Source organism: Cibotium barometz, chromosome 1, assembly GCF_041138505.1.
Source record: "Cibotium barometz isolate CiBa-2024 chromosome 1, ASM4113850v1, whole genome shotgun sequence".
Lineage (NCBI taxonomy): Eukaryota > Viridiplantae > Streptophyta > Polypodiopsida > Cyatheales > Cibotiaceae > Cibotium > Cibotium barometz.
This window is the reverse complement of record NC_141046.1, coordinates 20,295,712-20,321,474: the sequence shown is the minus strand read 5'-3', so window position 1 is coordinate 20,321,474 and position 25,763 is coordinate 20,295,712. Positions and strand designations below refer to the sequence as shown.

Genomic DNA, 25,763 nt, shown 5'->3' with positions numbered 1-25,763 from the left:
TAGGGATAGCAAGGTATTTGGTGGCATTGATTAGGACTTAATACAAAGTTACACTATGATAGATTCTTATAGAATGACAACCCCAAAGTCATTTTGAGGCCGAAAATGACAATGGTTCTTTTTGTTATGGTATGAATTGTAGGGTGCACAATAAAACACTAAGTAAAGACTAGCATAGGTGGTTAGAAATGTTAGGCACGGACATGTATGATTGATACTAGTACAAAAAGTATCGATAAGATAAGGTATGTCAAGTACATGTTCAATATACCACTCTTTTTCTAGTTTAAATAATATGAATATAAAATATGGTATGTTGAAAACAATTATGTACAAGTAATAAGTCAAGGTGCATGTCAAAGCATATGGGACATATGGATGAAGCATAGACAAATATGAACTCAAAATTTATAGTTGCACACGGAGTACACTTTGCACTTTTTGGTACGTGTGTGATGCTAAGTGCCATATGGATCGAGAGGTATGCAAGTATGTCCAATGTCATATGGGAACATTGGCCATCCAAGGGCAACATTGGGGAACTCCTCCATTAGATTAAGTGTGCTAATAATTAATTGATATGGCTAAGTGGCCCTTGTCCGACCATGATAATTGGCTAATTGTTGGAAGGGGAAATCGGCTCCACCCACTTGAGTGGGCCCCGGGTGTGTACGAAAAAAAATAAAAATAAAAATTAATTGATATGGCACTACGACTGAATAATATGGCACTATGACTAAATATGGCACTAGCGACTGAATACTCCATTAGATTAAGTGTGCTAATAATGACACAATAAGAGTGAGCTAATCTCAGAGGGGCAAGATTAAGCTCACACAAGAAAACAAGATCAACATTACAAGGTTTAGTGTAAGGGGAGCATAAATAGAGGCTTGTTCATAGCCAAATGATGCCTAACAAAAGCTTGCTCGCCATCTTGCCCTTCACAACCGTCAATTATGGTCAAGAATTTGTGTTGCTTCCATCGAGGCATAAATATGGAAGTTGCAGCAGCATCGCTTGTGGTGCCTGGTCGCCTTGCTCATCACTGCGACCTGCTGTTCAACCCTCAAGAATTCTCGCATAAAGGCAATCGATGACAGCGCAGTTCTGGTGCCATAAGACATGGCAGGAATGCTCAGCTTGCAAGGCATGTGCATCGAGTAGCTTGTGATGAGATTAACAATAGCCGACCCAAATTGCATCCACATTCTGAAGTGTCAGGGTATCCAGGTTGATGCAATTCCAATAATGTTTCTGTTGCACAAGGCTTAGCAAGTATAGACAGAGTGGACACATGGAATGACACTGTAAGGTGCCCTTGACCTCAAATTTTGCACATAAACGATTGTATCTGCATCTTTAGAGTGCAGCATACATAGCTTTGAAGCCACCAGATGCAATAGTAGACCCACCATAATGCTCTGTGCAGCGCCTTTGAAGTTCTCAAAACATGCATACCATTGTCCATAGCACATGCAACACAGATGCAAACTAAAAGCTAAACCCAAGTACGCATGAAGGCTCAGCTTGTAGTTACTCTATGACTGTCCCCTTCTCCAAATTGGAAACTCAAGAGGTTGGGCCTCTCTATCTCGTCCTGTGTCTCTTTCTTCTTAGGATACATGGATGTTCCCATGTTGAGGTCTGCAACTGCTCTTAGAATAGAGCAAGCCTTGGATATGGAGGCAGGCATGGCCACACCCCCTTCTAACTGCATACCCTCATTCTCTGACATAAGAAGCGACTGCACATCAGGGAAAAGAAAAGGTTCACAAGACCTTTTAGTAGATCTAGATCTTGGCAATTCCTCTGCTTGCTCAAGGTTCTCTTTTTTAGCAGACTTTTCCATTCCACCTAATTCCAAAGGCTGGCTGAGACTCTCCTTATCAGTTGCAAGCGGCTGTTGCCGTGAATACCATGCTTCCTCATCGGTTCCTTTACGTAACTCCAGGTTTAAATTCGAGTACTTCAATCTGTATTCTTCAAGAGCTTTGAATGCAGTGAGCACAGACTTGCCCCCCATCACCAAGTTTTCAGCCTTCACCTCGAGAGGATCTTTATCATGATCAGTAAAGTTGTCTGCCATGTCAAACATAGCTTTTTCATCATATTTTCCAAGGGGTACATAGTTTTGGGTTGTTTCCTCTTGGAGAGGCACCTCATTGGTGGATGTTTCCTTTATTTCATCCTGTGCTTTTGTTGGAAGCCCAGCATTCTGTTTGGCTGCTTGCTTTAAATTAGCAGACTTGGCATGACAGGTAGAATTGTCTGATATTTCCCTTAACGGCAATCTGGTTCCTGGTTTTTTTGTCCTGGCTGCCGCATCTTTACCCTGTTTCACGCAAGGAGGTTTTAACAGACTACAGAAGACAAATCCTGACACAAATGGACTCAGAAGAGTGTTGTGCATGGAGGCACTAATGTGAAAAACATAGCAAATAGAAAAGACATCAAAGCACATTGCAGGGAACACACACATGCAATAGGGAAAACTCTTAACGACACGAAAAATCCATTGATGCAAGTAAATGCATGTACCTTGAGATCTAAATGGCTAACAGACATGGTATCTGAATTGATGGAGAGATCCGCATTGCGGTTGGTGATCCTTGTTGAGCTGTGAAGAGCAGTCATAACATTGGAGGTCCTCCTTAGGGGTGATTTCTCCTTCCTTTTGGCATTCCTATTGGTGTTGTTGGTTGCAGGATTATCAGAATCATGCACAGCTGCACCAGAGCTCCTTTGCACTGGGGTTCTTCCGCCCCGCACCATGGAAGAAGGCTCCTGGATGGCTGGTTTGTGAGATGAAGAGTTTTCCTTGACAGGGGTTGCTGGCCGCTTGGACGTGAGCCTGTTGGCATCTGATGCGGATAATGATGATGAAGTTACAACAACAGGTGTTTTCTTAGGTGGGGATGGCCTTCTAATGATTTCTGCAGAGAACTCTGATGCAGAGTCTCTGCTAGCAGATCGTTTGTGAGCAGAAAAAGCAGCAGAGGGATCTGCAATAAATTCTTTGCTGAGGGATTGCTTGTGCAGGGGGCGAGCTTTCATTGAGTCATGTCTTTCCGAGGCATGGAGGCCTGCTCTGTTGGGGCTGGAGGCCTTGCTAGAAGAGCTTCTGGCGAGGCGAGGGCCATCCGCGTGATCTTTCACGCTTGGCGATCTTTTCAATGGCGAGGAAGACCGCGCTTTTTCCCTCGAAAGCTCGACTGGAGACGGATCGCGCGAAAACGAGTTCGTCCTGCTCGTCGGCAGAGCCTTTCCTGTTAGAGTTAGGGTTTCTGCAGCAGACGCCTTGCTCGCTAGGGTTGGGGTTTCTGCACCCGAGCCTATGCTTGATAGGATTAGAGCAGACGCCTTGCTGGATAGGGTTAGGGCTTCTTCACCAGATCCTTTGCTCGCTAGGGTTAGGGTTTCACCAGCGCCAGCTAGGGTTGGAGGTCCTGTACCAGACTCCTTGTTAGCTAGAGTTAGGGTTTCTGCCTGCGACAGCCATTGCTTCCTTGCCGAGGACGGAAACTTGCAGTCCTCTTGTTCATTCCTGTGAGCAGATTTTTTCTGAACTGGCGATGGAGGCATGTTATGCAGCAGAGCCTTGCAGGGAGACGCGGGTTTTTTGAGGGGGTTTAGGGTGAACTCGCCGCTGTGTTTCTTCCTTGGAGTCTGTGCAGACGGAGGCAAGGTAACAGGGTCTGGAGACAAGGATGGAGATGGAGAAGGCTTTCGCACAGGAGGAGAAGCAGAAGGAGGTGGGTTTTGGAATTCTGTAGATGCTGCAGCAGGCAGTGGTGATGGCGATGGTGATGGTAATGGTAATTTCTGCTGTCTGCTCTCATGGTTTGCTTTTGATGATGGAGAAGAAGAAGAAACAGCAGCAGCTACAAAAGGGACCTCTTTCTCCTTCTTTTCTTCTGTTTTCGAAGCTTGCCCTGGCTTCATCCTCTTCTGCAGAGAGGCTTTCTTCTCCTCTGCAGAAGTGATGACAACCTCTTTGGGAGAGTGTTTGCTGAAACAGGACCCCATGATGGAGAGAAAGCTAGTGATGAAAATCTAGCACACAAGCTAGCTTGAGCAGAGCAACAGCTCCCAAAACAGAGGAAGAACCTCCTCTTTGGTGATGATTCACCTGACAAAATTTTTGCTCGCACCCATGGATTTCGAGCTATGGCAGAGACCACAGGCATGCAGTGCTTCTAAATCCCATTGTTCTCGATGTGCTCCTTTCTGAAGCCCTCCAATGGAGAGAGCTTAAGCAACTAAACACCTGGATCTGCGTGTTTTGTTGATCATGCGCCATCAATGGTGATGGTAATCACTCCCTTTTTTTGCAAAATATTAACAGATTTTCTGTACTTCTGGTGGGATTACCAGTGTTTGATGCATGTTTATGAAGGCAAATTAATTTAGCTAGGTTTGCAAGAGTGAAACTATAAATAAAATGAGTTTTTCGCACACGCTTTTTTTCTCCTTTTTTTTTGTCTGTTAAATTGTTAATGTCAGGCAACGGGAAGACCAAAATTTGAAATTTGAATCAAGTGGGCTCCCCCCTTTTCAGGCTCTCTGTCCCTGGCGAATTTTTAGGCAATGTCAAAATTAATATTTATTTATTTTCCTCCAAGTCCAAACGTCCCTTCTAATCATTAATTAATGAGAAAATCACATGCCATTGAAAAACAATATATATTTAGGGGACATAAACCGGAGATTAGATGTCTTTATGTCCCCTAAATGTTGTTTTCAATGGCATTAATTACTACTTCTCCTCAGTCACTATGAAAAACACACAAGTCACTTCCCAAGGTAGTGTGCAAGCACCTCATCCCTCCTTGAACCATCTCTCAGATTCTCTCCCCTCTCGGCCCGCCCTCCGTGCTTTACGACGAAAGAGTTTATAGGCAATGCCACCTGTAAAAAACATGAATTTGTGAGATGTCTAATTCCAAGACAAGTTGGTCAAGTTGGTGAAGTGTAGATTGTGTAAAAAGGTACAACTTACCACCAAGTTCTCATCACTCTCAATTGTATTCAATTTGGTGACATCAATATTCTCTGAAAGAATGTACATTGACTCGCCTTGAGGAGGTGCCGATGTGAGGTCTTGGACCGGTTGCCTTCTTTTTTGAAATGAAGTCTTCACCACATACCTGATGGTAAAAGGGCTTCCTATCCTTGATTGCAAAAGGAGGTCTGTAGCAAATTTTTCCTTGATTCGCTAGCATCATAAAATACTCCAAAGGCTTTGTCACATCCCTGACACTATGAACAAGCCTAACCTTGTCTCCTAAGAGGGGAAGTTCTCTCTCTCATTAATGACCTATGTCAAGATCCATTACTTGATCTAGATTTAGAGTACGTTAATGTGTGAGAGATAACAAGTCGATGAACCTCTTGAGGTGCTTTAGAAAGGCCTTGTCATTCTTGTAGATATAACATATGTAATCTTCAAGCACCCTCATTGTTGATTGTTGCCAGCTAAGCTTACATAATAGGACTAAATGGTTGTGTCCAAGCAATCTTTGTGCAACAAGAGGGTTTGTTGCACATGGGTCTCACCCTCTCATGGCAAGGTCCACTCTTTGGAAGAAAGTTGTGCAACATGGAGGCTTCCATGTGGCCATATCAAAAAAATAGACGAAGAGAAAGAAATGAGGCTTCAAAACTTAAAGGGACGCACAAATGACACATTTTAAAAGACAATGCCTTATATAGTCAACTTTGTTCTAAAAAAAGCACTCTAATAAATTAAAACTTGTAAACAAAACTTATATTCTTAAAAAAGCTGTGAAGTAAACTAATGTGTAAACTAAAACCACATGCATGAACTTACGTAAACGAAACTTATATTCTTGAAAAAGGTGTGAAGTAAACTAATGTGTAAACTAAAACAGTAAGCATAAACTTACGTAAAAATGAATTTCAAAAACTAAAACCATTGTATAAACTAAAACCAACGTATAAATTCAAACTATACACGTAAACTTGGATCATAAATGATCAAAGTGCTAAATATTCATTCAAGTTTGAGAGGTTACATTCACATTTATATTTACAAGTCACCTCCAAGCACTATGATTGGAAGCTTCACTCCTCTTTATGGAAACCGTATCTAAATGAAGGGGTTCCCAAAAAAATTTAATGTACTTCCACCTCATATAAGGAAACACCATATAAAACCTAGTGATAAGTTTTCCCTTTACTACATATCATATGAGGAAATGTCCCTTTTATGAGCATCCTCCTTTGTATCCCAACCTTGGGGTACTAGCATGTCAAGGGCTTAGGTTACACTTTCCTTGTAAACCCTCATGGTTAGGGTCTTGTGCACAACTACCTTATGAAAAAAAAAATTTTAAAAAAACAAGAAGTGGCATAAACCATCCCAAATTAGCTTGTTATGAGCCATAAGGGAATTTCACACAACCTGCATTATTGGAAGCTCTCAACCATAACCTATTAGGGACAGGAAACTCAAGGCTACGGGCCACTCAAAATTTTAGTGTACTTCCACCTCATATAAGGAAACACCATAGTTAGATTTTGTCAAATATAAAACCTGATGATAAGTTTCTCCTTTACTACATAGCGTATGAGATGTTCCCTTTATAAGCATCCTCCTTTGTATCCCAGCCTTGGGGTAGTAGCATATCAAGGGCTTCGATTACACATTCCTTGTAAACCTACATGGTTAGGGTCTTGTGCACAACTCCCTTATAGATTATTTTTTAAAAGAAATAAGTGGCATAAACCATCCCAAATTAGCTTATTATGGCCCATAGGTGAATTTCATGGTGGCATGGATGTCTAGACACAACCTTTCATTCATGACATGCTGACTAGAGATTATATTAGGGCTATGTGGCAGAGAACTGTGAGAGCTCAGGAAAGAGCATGGGAGGAGGTTGAGGAACCCTAGATCAGTGAATCTCCTTACATAAATAAATATTGGATTATGGAATAAAAACTTTTGTTTCCTTTTTGTCTTGCATAAGCTTCTAGTAAATTAACTCGAGTAAGTTTCTAAATTATTATACGAAAAGTTACTAAAATTAGTATACAATGTGTTAACAAGAATTTTGTGAAGATTGGGTAATTCCAACATTTTTGAATTAGGTAGTGGGAGTAGTTCCTAAAATAACACAAATGAGTGATCTATGTTTACCTTTTCCAATGTTTCCATGAGACAATAATAATTTTTAATCACAGATTCTTAGCAAAGATGGTATTAGACACAAGAAAGATGTCTATCTAGGTGTCAGGTCTTACGAGGATTGATGAATGCTAGGCTAGAATAGCATTCACCTATGAAAGATTATCCGCTAATTCCTATCTAGCTAGAGAACAAGTCATAAAGAACATGCAAGATAACTTTTCCCATTCTAAACGACGCTTTATGTGGAGATCTAGAAGGGATAGAACATCAACATTTGTCCTTTATATAGGCTTAAGCTATTAAGCCTATGTCTGAGAGAACCTCGTTCTCACGATGATTATGGAGAAGCTGAGGTTAGCGAAGAAGTATATCATAAAAGGAGATGAACCCTTGTCCTTAGGAGAGTTCATTAACAAGGCTAAATTCCTTAACCTTATACCTCCCACATCGTAAGTTTATATACGATGACCATGGGAGCGAGCTTACATTGTTTGGAAAAGTCATGCTAGAGATTAATAAGGTAAAAAGATCAAGATTTGAAAAGTATTTTAGATAAGATGGCAAATAAAGGAATCAGGTTAGTAAAAGAGTTGTGAATAGATGCAAGCTCTTATTATGGCTCAGAACGAGACCATAACCCATACTTAGGAAGCAGTGGGCATAGCTTTTGGCCTCGGATAGAGATATGGCAGAGCAATGTTCTTTGAAAGTTTAAGGAATATTACTACGGTCAACCCTACCAACATTTGAAAAGGATTTCAGATAAGATGGCAAATAAAGGAATCAAGTTAGTTAGTAAATGAGTTATGAATAGATGCAAGCTCTTGCTATGGCTTAGAACGAGACCATAACCCACACTCAGGAAGCAATGGGCATAGCTTTTGCACATCTGGCCTAGGATAGAGATATGGCAACACAATGTTTAAGGAATATTACTATGGTCAACCCTACCAACATCCTTTCTTATGGCAAAGTTCTATCTTGAGTTTAAGGAATATTACTACGGTTAACCCTACTAACATCTTTTCTTATGGTGGTGACAATGGTTACAAACTACTAAGAGGAAATTTGTGTTTGAATAAGTTTTGATCATCGATCCTTCTATGCATCAAACCTTAGCTTGTCAATAATAATGGAGAAATTAGAATTATTAGAATTTTTGGTAGCACCCCATTACCCTTACATGAGCACAATGCCTGACTTTATCACCTCTCATTGTATTTACCCTGGGCAAAGTTTATAGTTGTTGGATATTACCACCTCGCTCGATTACTTTGAATCTCCAAGAGAGAAGCTCTCATGTTGTTGTAAATTTGACAGCTATAATAAAACTTTTTACTTTCTATGCATTCCTATTTGAATAAAGTTTGAAATTTAGAGAGAGACAATACATTGTGATGTGTAATACGCAATAGTGTAACAAAACCATATTAATTCTCCTTTCTTGGATAGGAATCATGAATCACACCAATTACAACTAGGCTAACCTCTTATATGATAATGAGGCACTAGACCATGACTTACAAGATACCTTGCATAAAGCTCAACTTAGATTTTTCAAGGGTGAGAGAAAGAACCTCCAAGAAGCCATGGAGTCTTGGATTGAATCCATGGAAGAGTACTTTGACATGGTAGGTGACAACAATGAGCAAAGAGTAATATGGCCTTCGCTCGATTAAAAGTCACCGAAGTAGCTAAAGTTAGATGGAAGAACAATTGTGAAACCAACAGGTTTAGATCAAAGTGACATATCATGGGATGACATGAGAGAGTATCTTTGTGATCAATTTTGACCACCACGTTTCTAAGAGGATAAGCTAAACGAATTCCTAGAAGTAGACAAGAAGGGAAAGACTATAAAGGAGTATCACGAGGCATTTGCTAATCTCCTTCGCTTTGCCCTACAACAAACAGATGAGGCAACTATGTTACATCAATTCATTAGAAAGTTAAATCCTCCATTAGATAGATTGGTCAAGAATGCAAAGCTAATGTTGATCAAGATGGCAAAGGATTTTGCTAAGGCCTTTCCATGTGAAGATTTTCAGAAGCCAATGCCACCACCCAAAACAAAGAGGAACTTAACCAATAGATCACCAATTCCTTCGAACCCTAAGAGGGGTCATGAATCAAATCGAAGTCAAGGGCCAAGGTTCAATGGTCCTAGAGGTGGGGAGAGTTACCAACCTCAAATGTCTACACTAAGTGTTCCCTTTCTAATCAAGGAATAGAGGAATACTTTACGTCAAGCCAATGGATGTTTTAAATGTAAGCAACAAGGGCATAGAGCCTTTGAGTGTCTAAATTAGGTTTTAATACCAAGATGCCTACCTAGAACAATCAAAGACCTCGCTACCAAGCACTTACTCCTCCCTGATTAGAGTAAACAAGGATCCCCTCCTCAAAATTGGGCAACTCTCTCGAGGTTGGTTCAATACTCAACTAGTTGCGTCTAAGGCCGTGACAATTGTGAACACAAGAAGAAGAAGAAGAAGAAGAAAAGGCCGAAATGTAAGCTTATGATAGATTTTGGAAGCACTCATTCTTTCATTTTGCCTGAGTGTATGCATAAATTAGTCTTAGAACAACAACTTGAAAAAACAATGCAAGTGGAGTTGGCTACTGGAAAACTTCTCACTACTCACCATAGGAGATGAACACGATTTAATTCTCGTTAGCTGGGAACCCGACCGAGTGTCGATTCAAGGTTCTACCCTTCGTATTGAATGTAAGAATAACTAGAATGACCTCAAGAGTTGCAAGGACAAGGGCTAGCAGAGACACAAAAGTCCTCAACCAAGAAAACCCTACCTCTATTATTCTTGACCTCCATGCTCCCCTATTAGGTTTTCAAGATGATATCTTAAGATCATGCTTTATATTTTTAAAAGTTGTCCCTTATTTTTATATATTTTGTGTAAATCCACGATAAGGTAAGACCCCTTCTATTAAATGTACATGCTATCTTGTATATTTTAATACGACCTTTCTTTTTGTGTATGTGCATGTGTAGAGGTTTAACAACTTCATAATACTAGATACACATGCTATCTTAGATATTTTAATATGACCTTGCTCTGTGTGTGTGTGTGTGTGTGTGTGTTTAATAACTCCGTGATACCAGAATGTATACCTACATACATAATACTATACAATATGTTTTACAAAACAATAGACTAAATTTTACTTCCTGATAATCTAGCTTAGTTGACTTTCTCATAGGTAGTTAAAACATTACATGTACAAGCATTGTTTTGTAATTGATAGTACAATTATCAACATTGTTTTGTATAACTGATATTACAATTATAAAAAAATTACATGTACAAGCGTTATTTTATAATTGATAGTGCAATTGTCAACATTGGTATTGATAGACTTAAAGTGTAATTAGAGCAGTAGGGCACATGCCATCATATAAAGCCAAAGGAGAAGGATTCATACTTGCCATTATTCCAAAAACAAACAAGTTAGTACTTAAATTTGTTAGTGGGCAGCGGGAGACAACATGTGTCAACACCCTTCCCCCCCCTTGCTATCGTGGTTGCAACTTTAAAGATTGGTAGGGTACTCCAATAATATTAAAGGTAAGATGTAGTAACTTAACAACAACAAACTTATAAATCAAAACCTTAGTTTTATTACTTGATATCATGTGTGTACAACAACATAGTGAAAGTCACACACAAAGGTTTGATAAATAATGAGAATATTTTGTAAATTATAACCTAGATTGAAAGCTAGCATAATTTTCTATTTATGCAAATTTGTCTTTGTAGTAGTTGAATTAGCTTGCATTTTGCAGTAGTGTAACATTTCATAGTAGTGTATTTAGCTAGCATTGTAACTAGCTTATAGTAGTGTAATTAGCTTACACTATAACTAGCTTGCATTTTGAGTCGAGTTCAAGGAAGGAATAAGCAAATTCTCAATGAATTAGTTATTAAGAAACCTTTAAGCTGACCATGTGGTCAAGGTCCTATAACTATGGATCTGGTGTAGTCGAGGTCCTAGAATTATAAACCTAGTGTATTCTCTAATCAAAGAGAGCAAGGCTCTTGTTGGTGAGTGTAGTATACGAGAGAGAGAGAGAGAGAGAGAGAGAGAGAGAGAGAGAGAGAGAGAGAGAGAGAGAGAGAGAGAGAGAGAGAGAGAGAGAGAGAGGATACTATATCATGAATACACACAACAAAGATGTTAATAAACCTTATGGAATCAAAGATTGGTCAAATGGAGAGAGAGAGAGAGAGAGAGAGAGAGAGAGAGAGAGAGAGAGAGAGAGAGAGAGAGAGAGAGAGAGAGAGAGAGGATACTATATCATGAATACACACAACAAAGATGTTAATAAACCTTATGGAATCAAAGATTGGTCAAATGAAGGAAGCAAGGGAGGAGATGAGAGTGTGTGATAATAATGTAATCATAGGTCAACAAGATGCATTCATGTAGTTAACACAAGGAAAAGTTTGGTAATTAGTCAGCCTAATGGCTATCTAGAGGTGTTGGTGTAATCTACAAAGGAGAGTATTGCCAACCTAGATGCTCTTATAGTTTTAGATGGCAAGGATGCCAATCACATTAAAAAAGAGAAAACTATTCAACTCTTCTCCATTCCTCCTCTCCACCAATCCCTCTCTCTCTATTGATTTAATATTATTTATTGTGTGTTTGGTTTTATGTTAAGGTAAAGACTCTTTAGGACATGCTCTCTTTGGTTAAGGTCCAACCCTGAACCCAACGCTCTTGTGGTTTTATGTTTTTTTTTTGTTCTATGTTAGAGTTTAGGTATGATATTTCTACTTTATACTCTTTGCAAGAGTATAATGCATATTTGTTTTCATATAATTCATGTTTCTTTGATGTGTGGGTATTTCATATATCTTCACAATCTCTTTTCTCCTTCTCCATTCTCTTACGGTAAGATCTAAACCAATTTCTCTTTTTTTTTTTAATGTCACATCCCATGGGTACTATAAAAGTACTTTTTTTCATGCTCTATTCATAAGGTAGAGCTCTAGAGCCCTCTATGCATTTGCATGCATGCTCTTGCCTTATGCCTAGAGCCCTCTTTGAGCTCTATGCATAAGGTAGAGCCCTTATGAAAATGAATACAGGGATCTACCAAATGCATGAGAGCTCTATGAATTTGCATAGAGGGCTTTACCAAATGTATGAGAGCTCTCTATGCATTTTCATAAGGGCTCTTACCAAATGCATGCTCGTTGAGCTCTATGCATAAGGTAGAGCCCTTATGCATTTACACAGAGGGCTCTACCTTATGCATTTACATAAGGTAGAGGCCTTATGCATTTACATAAGGGGTCTTACATTATTTATGGAGTTCTCTTTGAGCGCTCTATGCATAAGGTAGATCCCTTATGCATTTACATAGAGGGCTCTACCAAATGCATGAGAGCTCTCTAAGCATTTGCATAAGGGATCTTAGTAAATGTATGAGAGCTCTCTATGAATTTGTATAAGGGCTCTTACCTTATGAATAGATCTCTCTTTGAGATCTATGCATAAGGTAGTGCTTGATTCATTTCCATAGGGCTCTCTACAAGCTCTATTTATGTATAGAGAAGATGAGAGCCCTATGCATGCATAGAGCTCATAGAGTCTCCCATGCATGTATATAGAGCTCTACCAAATTCATGAGATCTCTCTATAGCTTTATCTATGCATAAAGTGATCTTATGCATGCATATAGAGAGCTCTCTATAGCTTTATCTATGCATAAAGTGATCTTATGCATGCATATAGAGCTCTACCAAATGCATGAGATCTCTCTATGGCTTCATGAGCTCTATCTATGCATAAAGTGCACGCATGTATATAGAGCTCTACCAAACACATAAGATCTCTCTATGGCTTCAAGAGCTTTATCTATGCATAAAGTGCTCTCATGCATGTATAGGGATCTTACCTTCTTATGCATAGAGCTCTCTTTAAGATCTGTGCATAAGGTATAGCCCCTATACAAATACGTAGAGGGATCTACCAAATGCATAGAGCTCTCTTTTGAGATTTGTGCATAAGGTAGAGCCCCTATGCAAATACATAGAGAACTCTACCAAATGCATGAGAACCCTAATGCAAATGCATTAGGGTTCTTACCTTATGAATGAATCTCTCTTTGAGATCTATACATGCATAAGGGTTCTTACCTTATGTATTTGCATAGGGGCTCTCTATAAGCTCTGTGATTATAGGGAGCTCATAAGGGTTCTTACCTTATTCACCCTTATGCATAAGGGTTCTTACCTTATGCATTTGTATAGGGCTCTCTATGAGCTCTATGCATGCATAGAGTGCTCTCGTGCATGGATATCTCTTTATACGCATGCATATAGCTCTTAATTTATACATCTTTGTATATGGGCTTGTATAGAGGCCTCTATGCCTATGCCTATGCCTTACCTTATGTTCTTACCTTATGCATTTGCATAGGTCTCTCCAGAAGCTCTATGATTATAGAGAGCTCATAAGGGTTCTTACCTTATGCACCCTTATACATAAGAGTTCTTACCTTATGCATTTGCATAGGGCTCTCTACTATGAGCTCTATACATGCTCTATGCATGCATAGAGTGCTCTCATGCATGAATATAGCACTATATACATGCATATAGCTCTTAATTTATACATCTTTACATATGGGCTTGTATAGAGTCCTCTATGCCTATGCCTTACCATATGCATGTGTCTTTACTTTATTCCTTGTTATAGTTGTGGCCTATCGATGACCACATCTACAACAAATCTGCAAGGAGCTCATGTTGATCCGGCCTTTATATAGTCCTTACCACACGTGATGCATATGACCGATGTTTTCGAATGTATGGGGTGGAATGCATAACGTAGGTTGGTTAAAATCCAACCCCCATATATACCATCTCCTTCCAACCTCTCATCACCCCATTCATTTTATCCATCTATATTCCCATGTATCCAAGCCACCCCTTTTCCATCGGCGCCTCCATCTATGCCTCCATCCATGCCCCTTGTATGCCTCCATCCATGCTCACCAACCCTACCATCTCTCCAAAGTTCTGTGACTTTCGATGATACTTTAACATCCACGTGCCATTGTCTCGCCACTCAGTAGGGTCTAGCGCTTCTCAAGAACAAGAAAGCTCTCTAAGCCGTGTTCTTGAGGATGCTTTAGTGCATGGCTTGTTGGGTAGAGAGAGAGAGAGAGAGAGAGAGAGAGAGAGAGAGAGAGAGAGAGAGAGAGAGAGAGAGAGAGAGAGAGAGAGAGAGAGAGAGAGAGAGAGAGAGAGAGAGAGAGAGAGAGCTTCCCTACACTTCACCCCTTCCTCTGTAAGATATTCTATGTATTAGCTTGCTCACTCTTGCTACATGTAGTCTATGTGGCTTGGCTTCTATATGTATATTAAAAATGAACTCTTGCTATTTAAAAAAAGACTCCTAAATCTTAGAAAAACACCCTTAATCTTGATGTTGTAAGGATTGTAGAACCCTAAAAAGAACATGCAGGGGATCTAGATACTCATGGCTTCTTGGGGTCAATATTTGTCCTTGGTCAACCAAGCATAATGTCTACATATAATAGGGGCCCTACTCATGGCTTCTTGGGATCAATGTTGTGCTTTGGTCAACCAACCACCAAGCATAATGTCTACATCAAGTGCATCATGGTAGATCATTGTGTTTAATTTTGATTTGTTGATGGACCAATGATTGGATTTGGAATTATGGATTTTTGGGGAAAAAAATCCTCATGTGATGGATGTACTTTCTTTTTATGTATCATCATATTAAACCTTGTAGATAATTGTTATAGGAACTGATATTCATCATATTGCTATTGTCTTCATCTTGTTTACCCATTGCATATTAGGCTACATGTTACTAATTCATTTCAAGTTTAGCTATACCAATTTACCAATTGGGGTTTATAAGTGCAAGGTTCCATAAAGAAGAAACTTTTAGATAGCTACGTAAGCATACCCACCCTTGACTCTGTCTACCTTCTTTTAAGACCTAGAATCCTTCTTTGCCTCCTCCTCACTCCTCGGACTATATATATATATATATATATATATATATATATATATATATATATATATATATATATATATATATATAAAATAAGGGGATGCAATATACAATAGCATATGTATCCAATCAACTTAGAGAGCAAAATCATCAACAACCATCAATCTTTAGCTTGAGTTCCATAACATCATCTTCCTTCTTCCTCCTCATCCTCCTCCAGTAGGTCGTACAACGATCGTATTACTAACCCTAAACTTAAGTGCACAACTCTAATTTTTTAGCCATTGATAGTATTTGAGAGAGGGAGATAGAACTAAGTGTGATCCTCTGTGTGTGTGTGTGTGTGTGTAGAGAGAGAGAGAGAGAGAGAGAGAGAGAGAGAGAGAGAGAGGGAGATAGAACTAAGTGTGATCCTGTGTGTGTGTGTGTGCACAGAGAGAGAGAGAGAGAGAGAGAGAGAGAGAGAGAGAGAGAGAGAGAGAGAGAGAGAGAGAGAGAGAGAGAGAGAGAGAGAGAGAGAGAGAGAGGGGGGGGGGAGAGTACGTTTTTGAATTATAACATATCCATATCCAAACCCAAAGATTTTGGGAACCCAAACAATCTTGATAAATGAAATGTTTAACATGATTTACGAAATAGAAGTATTGCTACAATAATCATGTTATCAATATTGAGAGATAGTATCTCAAGTAGTACACCATGTGTCCAAGAGCTTAGACTGCGAGATATTTGATAGGGTAGAACATGTTACCTGCATCCATCCAACACAAACAAAAAGATAGTTAGCCTGTGTGTGTCTTACAGGTGTCTTAGGCCCTACCACGTGCTATAGATGTCACTCAAGTACCCCAAAGTTTAAGCTAAAGTTGGGTCAATTAGTCCCAAAATAATCCAATCGCAAGTCCATTCCAAAATTCGGAGAGATAACTCGTAGACCTATAATGTAACCTTCCATATAAGAAATGCATAACAATCCACAAAGTGAATAGACACATGTGTCTTCATACCCATGCCCATATAACTTATGCAAGTCATCAATACTCTAGTTAGGCATCATAATTCATCCTATCGAGTAGACTAGCATAAGCCTTAGCAACAAAAGTAACATAGATGGCATAAAAATACAAAGTGCCAATAGACCCAAACAAGTTTGGAGCCATAATCCAAAATATCAATTCAATCTCTATCATGTAATGGAAACAAATATATACATACCAATCAGTAGACCACTACAGACAATAACGCCAGTCACTTATATCAAGCCCGAAAAAATGAATTCCAAAAACAAAGAATACATCAAAATGTCTGGTCGTTGTTGGCAAACAAGAGAGCAGCAACCATAGGCAGTTACACATTTATATGTGTTAACCAGTATATTGGATTCAGAGTGCACATATACAATAAAAAGTTATAATCCATAAAACCACAAGAAGTAGAAAATTAGCACAGAAAACATTCAAACGAATTATCCAAAATAACAAGCCCAGTTTAAGATCCGGATAGTACAAGCATTCTCAGACCCTTTCCAATAACTAATAAAGCCTAACAATTAGTTTATCAGAAGGCACAAAAAAGTTCTAAAAGGTTAATTCGAAGTGCAAACCGTTATAATTATGTAATCCAAAAATAATTATAGAATTAGGGGTTAAACAGTTCATCAGCAAAGTCATCAAAAAAGTTCAACATAAAGAAAAATACAGAATATTATGTCTGCACCAATTCACAATATTTTTGTGAAGGTCGAGATTAAATATTTTGTGAAGGTCGGCTAAGTGAGTATTGTGAACTCAAAATGGCCGTTTTATACCCGCCATGAGTCGAAGAAGCCAGCTAACTATTATAGGTATATATTTATTCATATTTTTGATGAATTAATAATCTTACAAAAATATGTTTAATTTAATTAAAGCCTAAGTTAAGGATTTCCAAAAATCTTGTCAACAGCAAAGGGAAAAGGTGGAGGAAAAACAAAAATAGAAATTTATATACATATAAGGCTTGTTATATAAAGCTTTATTATTAAAAGCTTAATAAAGCTTTTATTTGATTAATATGCCCAAGCTTTATTATTAAAGCTTAATAAGGATTTGGGCGAACTAATCAACGCAGTGTATCTAGACTGAAGGAGTGAATTTGCGCCCGCATGAGGAAGGAGAGAGAGAGAATTTAGCGCTGTTGCCCACCGGCGGATGGAGACGTGGCCTTTGTGCATGAAGGAGGGAGACAATAATTAAACATATATATAAGCAATTTTAATTCTTCCTCCCCTTTTTCATGAAACAAGGGCCTCTTTTTTCATAGAAGGATAAATTTCTAAATTCTCCAATTTGCAAGAATTATAATAGCCATCCATTATACAAATTGAGGAGCAACTAGGTTTAGTAATTCTGACTATGGCTCTCCATGCTTCTCTCTTTGCTGATTCAATTCATAAGTACGGATAGATTATGAAGAGGATCGGTGTTGAGAAAGGTGGTTTTGTGGTTTTGGGAAACCCACTAATGGTTTTTCACCTAGTTTTACCCTTTGGGCAATAGATTGATGGAGATTGATTACCCAATGGTTAAAAACAAGCCTTCTTTCAACCATGCATAAACATAAATCCATAAACGTGTTCTTCTTCAATTTAAATTTAAAAAAAACCAAAATCACCTCTGTTTTTGTCTCTTTTAGCTCTTTGTCCACAAGTTTTTGACCGCCTTCAAGAAGATTAAATTATACCAAAGCTTTGATACCACTATCACAGGACCCTTTAATCTTCGTGAAGAAAATAATTAAAAACTCATAAATTATATCAAAAAATAAAACAAAGACTTGAATTTAATTGAAAAATCAAATCACATAGCATAACATAAGACAAGAGAGAAGGAATAACATCACCACCATCAAGACAAGATTGGGTGCAATCTCCCCCCCGACGTGTGTGGCTCCACTCCCACACGTGGTATTTAAATCATATTAATAAATTTAGCCCTTGGAGCTGTAAATAGCATAGCTTTTCCAAAATTGGGCTTTTTACAAAATTGAACCTTAGTCCAATGCTTTTAAAGCATTTCATAAAAAATAAACCTTGCCCAATATATAATTGCTAGTGGGCCTTGTTACATAAATGACTATGTGCACATTTACACCTATACATTAATATAATTGCTAGTGGGCCTTGTTACATAAATGACTATGTGCACATTTATACCTATACATTAATCTCGTGCCCATTTGCATATTCCATTAAACTGAATCCTACACAAATTAAATTAAAGATACTTTTTGTAAGATTATTAATTCATCAAAAATATGAATAAATATATACGTGTAACAATGATATTCCATTAAACTGAATCCTACACAAATTAAATTAAAGATATTTTTGTAAGATTACAATATGCAAATGGGCACGAGACTAATGTATAGGTATAAATGTGCACATAGTCATTTATGTAACAAGGCCCACTAGCAAAATTATATATTGGAAACAAGTGGTGAATATATGATGTGTTTATGGTGAAGAGAAATGTGTGTGTGTCACACATAAGGGATCTTGTCTATATCATATTAATTTTTATTATTTGTGATTTGATGATGGTGCGAGCATCACCAATTTAGGTGTCACACGAGATTTGTTGTTTGTTGTTGTTGTAGCATTTTCATTTACGCAATTGAGGACAATTGAGGAAAATTGCTTCCTCAAACAGCAGGACTGTTATAGGTATATATTTATTCATATTTTTAATGAATTAATAATCTTACAAAAATATGTTTAATTTAATTTGTGCAGGATTCAGTTTAATGGAATATGCAAATGGGCATGAGATTAATGTATAACTGTAAATGTGCACATAGTCATTTATGTAACAAGGCCCACTAGCAATTATATATTAGGCAAGGTTTATTTTTGATGAAATGCTTTAAAAGCATTGGACTAAGATTCAATTTTGCAAAAATTCCAATTTTGGAAAAGCTATGCTATTTATGGCTCCAAGGGCCAAATTTATTAATATGATTTAAATACCGCATGTGGGAGTGGAGCCACACACGTCAGGGGGAAGATTGATCTTGTCTTGATGGTGATGTTATTCCTTCTCTCTTGTCTTATGTTATGCTGTGTGATTTGTTTTTTCAATTAAATTCAAGTCTTTGTCTTAATTTTTGATATAGTTTATAAGTTTTTAATTATTTTCTTCAAGAAGATTAAAGGGTCCCGTGACACTAACACCACCACACGTTTTCGATGAGGATCCATCAACGCATATTTTGTAGAGCTCAATCCGTAGGTCCCGCCAAGCAATACTCAGAAACGTATTGCCCATAATCAGATACAGCCAAACATGCGATAATAGGGTATTTTGCCTCCAAAATTACAATCATGTAAGAAAAGTGTGTGTTTGTGTGTGTGCGTATGTGTGTAAACGTGCTTGTGCATGCGGTGGAATAAGTATTGCTCGTGCCAATTCAATTTGTTTTACACCAATATTAGGATAGAAGTAGCAACAACCATACGAGGCCTTGAAACCTACAAGATTTGTCAATATATTTATAAGTGAAAATCTAAAAAATCCAAATATCCAGGCATTGATATCATAAACACTTAGGTTGGTTTAAATAGAAACTATACGAAATGTGTGTGTGTGTGTGTGCATGCATGCACGCACCCACCACCACCCAAGCACCATACACATTGAGGCAATAGGCCCCATGAGTATGGGCATATTGCCTCAATAGTTTGATAAGAAGGGATGGGTCGAATTTAATCCTTGGCCAACTGTTGCGGTCCATACATTCCACATTGATCCTCAAGACATCAGCCTTCTTGAAGCCATTGTTACAGAACTTATTGATCAATTTAGAGACATCTTCAAAGGCAACAAAAGGGTTAGCCAAAGAGAACAATATCAGGTGAAATGGCCCTAGAATAGTGTTCATTCCCTAAGTAAAGGAACGATTACTCTTTCTTTTTACAAATTCTGAAGGTGTAATTGGTAGCTTTTCCCTTTTCCAAGTATAACGTGTAACAAAATTACCAATAAAAGGACTTATAAGTGAGAATTCAATATGTAAATAGGTGGTTTTGGTGACAAAGGAGGTTTCCACATAGTTTAACCTATCCAGCCAAGTTGGTTCAATCGAAATAAGGTCAGTTGGATAAATTTTGTTGAGAAGTGAGGCAAACAAAGGATAATTAAGATTAAGAATATCATCCATATATCTAAAGTAGTGTATGGTGCTTTTTATGAGTAATGTCTACATGAGAAGCAAAATTAAATATTCAAAGTAAGCAAAATTGATATTACACATCACTGGAGAGTAGGAAAACCCCATGGGAATACCTTTCATGTGTCTAAATACTTGAGAGCCTAGTTGCACAAAATTGTGATTAAAAAGGAAAAAAAGCAGATGTTGAATCTCTTCCACATCAATTATCTTTGGGAATGCAGCTGATGGTTTTTTAACCCATCGCATATTGCCCAGACATAAAGAAACCTTAGAAAAGCCCTATGTTTTTCTTTTCACAAAAACCATATTGCAAACCTTGTATAGTATGTTCATAAGGCTAGCTTCACCAATAAGTGGTATGTTTTCATAACACTGTGTGATGTCTGCAGTGAATATGTGCAAGATAGATTCTGGAAGGTTTAGCATTACCTCAGTTACATTTCTTGTGATCCAAAAAGGGTTAGAATTGATACCTAAAAAAACTTTAAGTTCTTGTTGCTTGATTCCATAGATCTTATGAAAGTCACAAAGAACCAAGTTTAGGACATTAGTAATGATAGAGGTAATTTATGTGAAGATACCATTGGCAGCATTAGAAATCCATCGAAATTTGTTCTTATAGATTTTAAAAGTAGGGACAAGCACCAGTAATCTAGAATTAAGTGATTCAAAATGCATGCCCCTAAGTTTTTCTTTGTAAACCTTTAGCAATCTCAAAAGGATTATCTGAAAGTCTATAAAATTCTTTGCTAGAAAGCCTTTTTCTACCAGCCTCATATGCAAGATGTTTGCAAATGATAGATACATTATTAGGAGCTTTATCAAGCCCAATCACCGTGAATTTTTAAAGTAATTTGTGATGAGTAACGCATAAAGTGAGGGTTAGTCCACGAGTTCTCTTTTGACAGCCATTTCTTAGGAATCCCTTTAATTTTTTCCATAAAAATGTGAGGGACTGCCATAGTAATCATATTAAGTTGCGAAGACTCCACGGTTTTGAAAACAAGATGATTTTGACCTCACAGGGGATGTAGAAGTAGACATGGGAAATTTTCCCTTCCCCTTCCCTTTTTTTTGGGAAAGTGATAGATGGAGGGTTCACAATAGCGCTTTGCCATAATAATCTACCTCAATGCTTTCTCCCAAATTTTTGGCAAAGAATGCATACCACTTTTGACCATTCTTTTATCCCTTTCACATAAAATTAGCTTGGATGTACTAAACAATAGTAGATAAGGCAATAGTTAAATGTTACAAAGCAGAAGAGGAAAATATCCCAGAACTGGACAATTTGGTCCCTCAAGTGAAAGTTACACTTCGAGGATGGGAGATATTGTTGGATGGTGGATTTAGGGTAAACATCATCTTATAATAGACATCTAGGTGGGATAAACGGAATGGAAGATAGTGCCATTCAATATACAAATGGTGGATTAGAGATAATGGAGCTTTGAATTGTCAGAAATGAGCAAATGATGGAAGCATAATGCTGATTCCCTGTGACATTTGTAGTACTAAGTATAGAGTCCATATTGTGCTCTTATCATGTAACCTATGAGGACGCCCATTATTTTATTTTGGGATAATTTATTTTGGGATGCGCCTTTTATTTATATCATCTACCATGATTAATGTGTTTAATCAGGCTGTGTGAGTTGGTATGATATGGTTAGGATTATTGTGTTTAATCAATTGTGTACACTAACTAATATTATTTTGGATGAAGGCGATGAGATTGAGTGGCGGATTATGTGCTAATCGTGGGTAGAATATATGTTGGACCACTATGAAATATTTTGGAAGATATGTGAACACCTTATATGGTTTCATATTTAGGCATTAAGGCTAAGGCCTCATATCGTATACATACTAAACAATATTTTATTTCTTTGGTAGGCCCAAGGATTTATATTAATGCTTGCTATATTTTTGTAGAGCTTTCACGCTCATAAACTCAAAGGCATTTGAGCTTTTTGTTTTTGGAAAGCAAGCATGTTTTTGGAATTATCTTTTTTGAAAAGCAAGCATGTTTTTGGAATTATCTTTTTTTGGAAAGCAAGCATGTTTTGGGAATTATCTTTTTTGGAAAGCAAGCGCTTTTTCTAACACATATAAATATGGGTGAGTGGTGCAAGGGTCACACTTATCCCAGGGGAGATTCAACCCAATCTTGTGTTGATGATGACTTCTACTCTATTCTCCATCTTTCTTTGTTAATTTAATTTAATTTATTAAGGTTTAAGCTTTTAATTTATGCAAATATATGTTACGCTCTAATTTTTGTATTGAGAAATTAGAATTCCTTCTCCAAGGGTATAAAGGTCCTGACAGCGATATCAAAGCTTTGGGGACCACTTAAGGAGAAGGATTTTTGAAGAAAATTTTAAAAATCAAGGTTTACGCAATTTACTTGGTGCAAAGAATGTTACACTCTAATTTTTGTATTGAGAAATTAGAATTCCTTCTCCAAGGGTATAAAGGTCCTGACAGCGGTATCAAAGCTTTGGGGACCACTTAAAGAGAAGGATTTTTCAAGAAAATTTTAAAAATCAAGGTTTACGCAATTTACTTGGTGCAAAGAAGGCCAAAAGGTTTGATTTTTTGGCATAAAAACTCAACAAATAAAAGGAGAAATGTCAAGAGAAAAAAAAAGGCATGCAAAAAGCTACAACAAGGGTATAAGTGCTTGGACAAAGAGAAGAACTCACAAAAAATTGAAAGGGTAAAGAGAAGAAGGGCATAAGACCCTTTTCCCAATAAGGATACAAGTGCTTAGACAAAGAGAGGAACTCACCAAAAATCCAAAGGGTAAAGAGAACAAGGGCATAAGACTCTTTGGGCAAATGTGGAATAGTTTATGGGAATTTTACGAGCCATTGGATCAAGAATAAGATCAAGGGCTAGAGTTCATTATCACCTTTTTCAAAACCACCTCTGTTCAAACCAAAACCACCCCTCTTCTTGCAAAACCACCTTTCTCAATTCTCAATCCCTCAAAGATCAATCGTATGGATGCGATTAACATGGCAAGAGCTTCAATTCCCTAATCTTAGAATTGTTAAACCCATCACAAAGAGTAATTCCATATTCAAGGGTCTATAATCTCTCAAGAATTTTGAAAAAAAGAAGAAGAAAAAGCATATTTTTTCCCTCTCCTACATTGTCGCCAGCTTCCTCTACAAATTGTTGCGGTTTTTAAAAATTACGACGATCGCCCAATAATTCTCTCTTCCCTCTTCGTGTAATAGCTGCCTTCATTTTGCCTTGTGCCAAATTGCCATTGTCCTGGTCTCCTACCAAGCGTTTAGCTTAGTTTAAAGCTTAGTTTATTTAACTAATAGCATGTCCCGTCTCTAACGAGTAGAGTTAGGCACACCACGATAAAGGTCAGCCCAAGGAGGCATTCTTGCATGCACAAAACACTTGCATCATGGATATATATATATAATACATATGTATATCTCTCTCACACACACAAACACGTTTAGTCCTACTTAAGCATTTATTGAAATCAGTGAGCTAATTTAAACAACCTGTGAATAGTGCTGTACTTGGCATGCATATACATTACATGTTTTAAGCACACATTTGTTCTCCCTAGTCAACTACTCAAATGATGCCACAAACTTTCCAAAAATTTAGCTAAGTTTGAATGCATGTAATGAAAAGTGGCTAAAACACGTCTACTACTGAGATCAGAAGAAATAAACAGGCGAAGAAGGAGTAGATGAGAGTGGAGGAGATGGCGGCATTGAGGACGACAAGGCCATAGAAGATGCGGAGGGAGATGGCAAGAGCAAGATTGGGGGAGAGTAGTGGATGGTGAGGAGGCAAAAGATGGCACCAATGAAGCTGAGGGCAATGAGGAGGATCTGTAGAGGGAGATAGAAGAGTGTGGGTGAACTTGGATATGGCGTGCAGGGCACCCACCCACAATGAGCTACCATCAATGCCTTTGGCTAAGCATGTACATTGGAAGCTGGCTCACAGAGAGAACGGGAAGGTGAGATAGTCGAAGAGGAGGGAGTCCAAGGGGTCCCAACGTCTCTCTGATTGAATCCACCTAACTGACACTGATGACGTAAATTTGAATTCAAAATTCGAATTTTGAAACCTAGTCTACTAAGACATCTAAAAATGCTACCACATGGCAACCCTCAAAAAGGTCAATGATCCCCCTGTTATACTATAAGAAGCTTTACAAAAGCTTTTAACTTGAGCAAAGATTTTGTATTAAAAATTTTCTATTTAAGCTTTAAAGCTTTTCGTTAAAGCTTTAAGCCCTAAAAGCTATAACATAAGCTTAACACTTTTAAAAAGCTTTTACCCCCTAACTCACCTTAATGCAAAAAGCTTCCAAAAAAAAAGGAGAAAGAAGAACACGGCCGGCAATTACTTCTTCCCTGTTTCTTTGTTGGATGCTTTCCCTTTTTTGCCAGTGATGCCATCCATTTCTTCCTTGCTTGTCGCTCAACACATTGGCCGTCACCTTTTCTTATTGTTGATAGCTTTAGCTATAAGCTAAATGTATACACACACACACACACACATGTTCAGCTTTCTAAAGCCCTCCAAGATTTGAGACTAATCTCTCATAAAGCTTTACAAGCTATAAGCTTACAACTTCAAAAGCTTTGATATTTAAAAGTTTCTATAAGCTTTTCTAATTAAAGCTATAATAGATTTACCTTTTTCTAGCTTTAAAAGCTTAATTTTATAAGTTTTAAAAATTTACTATCTAAAGTTATGCTTTCCCCTTTCAAAAGCTTACAAGCTTTATTGTTCAAGAAGCTATCAAAGTGTCTAAACCCTTACATTCTCACAAAGCTTTAAAGCTTGATACTCTAAAAGTTTTCTCAACAATAGCTATGTTCAAGCTTTTTTGATTGTTTTATCCTTAGTTGTAGCAAAAACTTATAAATCTCATGAGATTTATAATTAAAGCTTCCAGAAAGAGGGTACAACTCAAGTAGGAACTTCAAGCAAATTCAACATCAAAGATTACTCCTTTAAGCACACTTCCAGGATTTTTATAGCATTGCTTTTTTTAGGTTTCAAAAACTTTATCCAATATTGATTTTTACAAAGATTTCCAAAAGGTTTGCTTCTTCAAAATTAAACATCGATGGTGAGCTTCAAGGCTTTATCTAAGGTTTAACATCAAAACTCTATAAAGTCAACAATGTCTCATAATTTTGTCAGTATTTGCTTTTTGCAGATTAAATCAAGGATTTCAAAAGACAATACATCATCAAGGAGTAACAATCCCAAAATTACCACGAGACCAACAATTTCAGCTAACCAAGAAAAGACATGGACAAAAATCTTTCAAGTAGAATTTCGTGACAAATCTCAAGCACTTTGACATATTTCT

At 37.7% G+C, this 25,763-nt stretch overlaps 1 protein-coding gene across 1 annotated transcript; it reads right to left on the bottom strand.

Annotated features, from left to right (window-relative positions):
* Window positions 1-737: 737 nt before the first annotated feature.
* Window positions 738-4,415, bottom strand: LOC147641708 (uncharacterized). Its single transcript, XM_086798780.1, has 2 exons — window positions 2,542-4,415; window positions 738-2,335 (listed from the first exon to the last, which is right to left on the bottom strand). Exons 1-2 carry the CDS (start codon window positions 4,027-4,029, stop codon window positions 1,526-1,528), a joined length of 2,298 nt encoding a protein of 765 aa, XP_086654906.1. The 5' UTR covers window positions 4,030-4,415; the 3' UTR covers window positions 738-1,525.
* Window positions 4,416-25,763: the final 21,348 nt, after the last annotated feature.

Bases quoted from the DNA above. Each gene is read 5' to 3' on its own strand.
- LOC147641708 (XM_086798780.1), bottom strand. From the start codon at position 4,029: ATGGGGTCCTGTTTCAGCAAACACTCTCCCAAAGAGGTTGTCATCACT. The intron at 2,336-2,541 runs GTACATGCATTT...TGCGTGAAACAG, and splicing joins TTAGCCATTTAGATCTCAAG to GGTAAAGATGCGGCAGCCAG.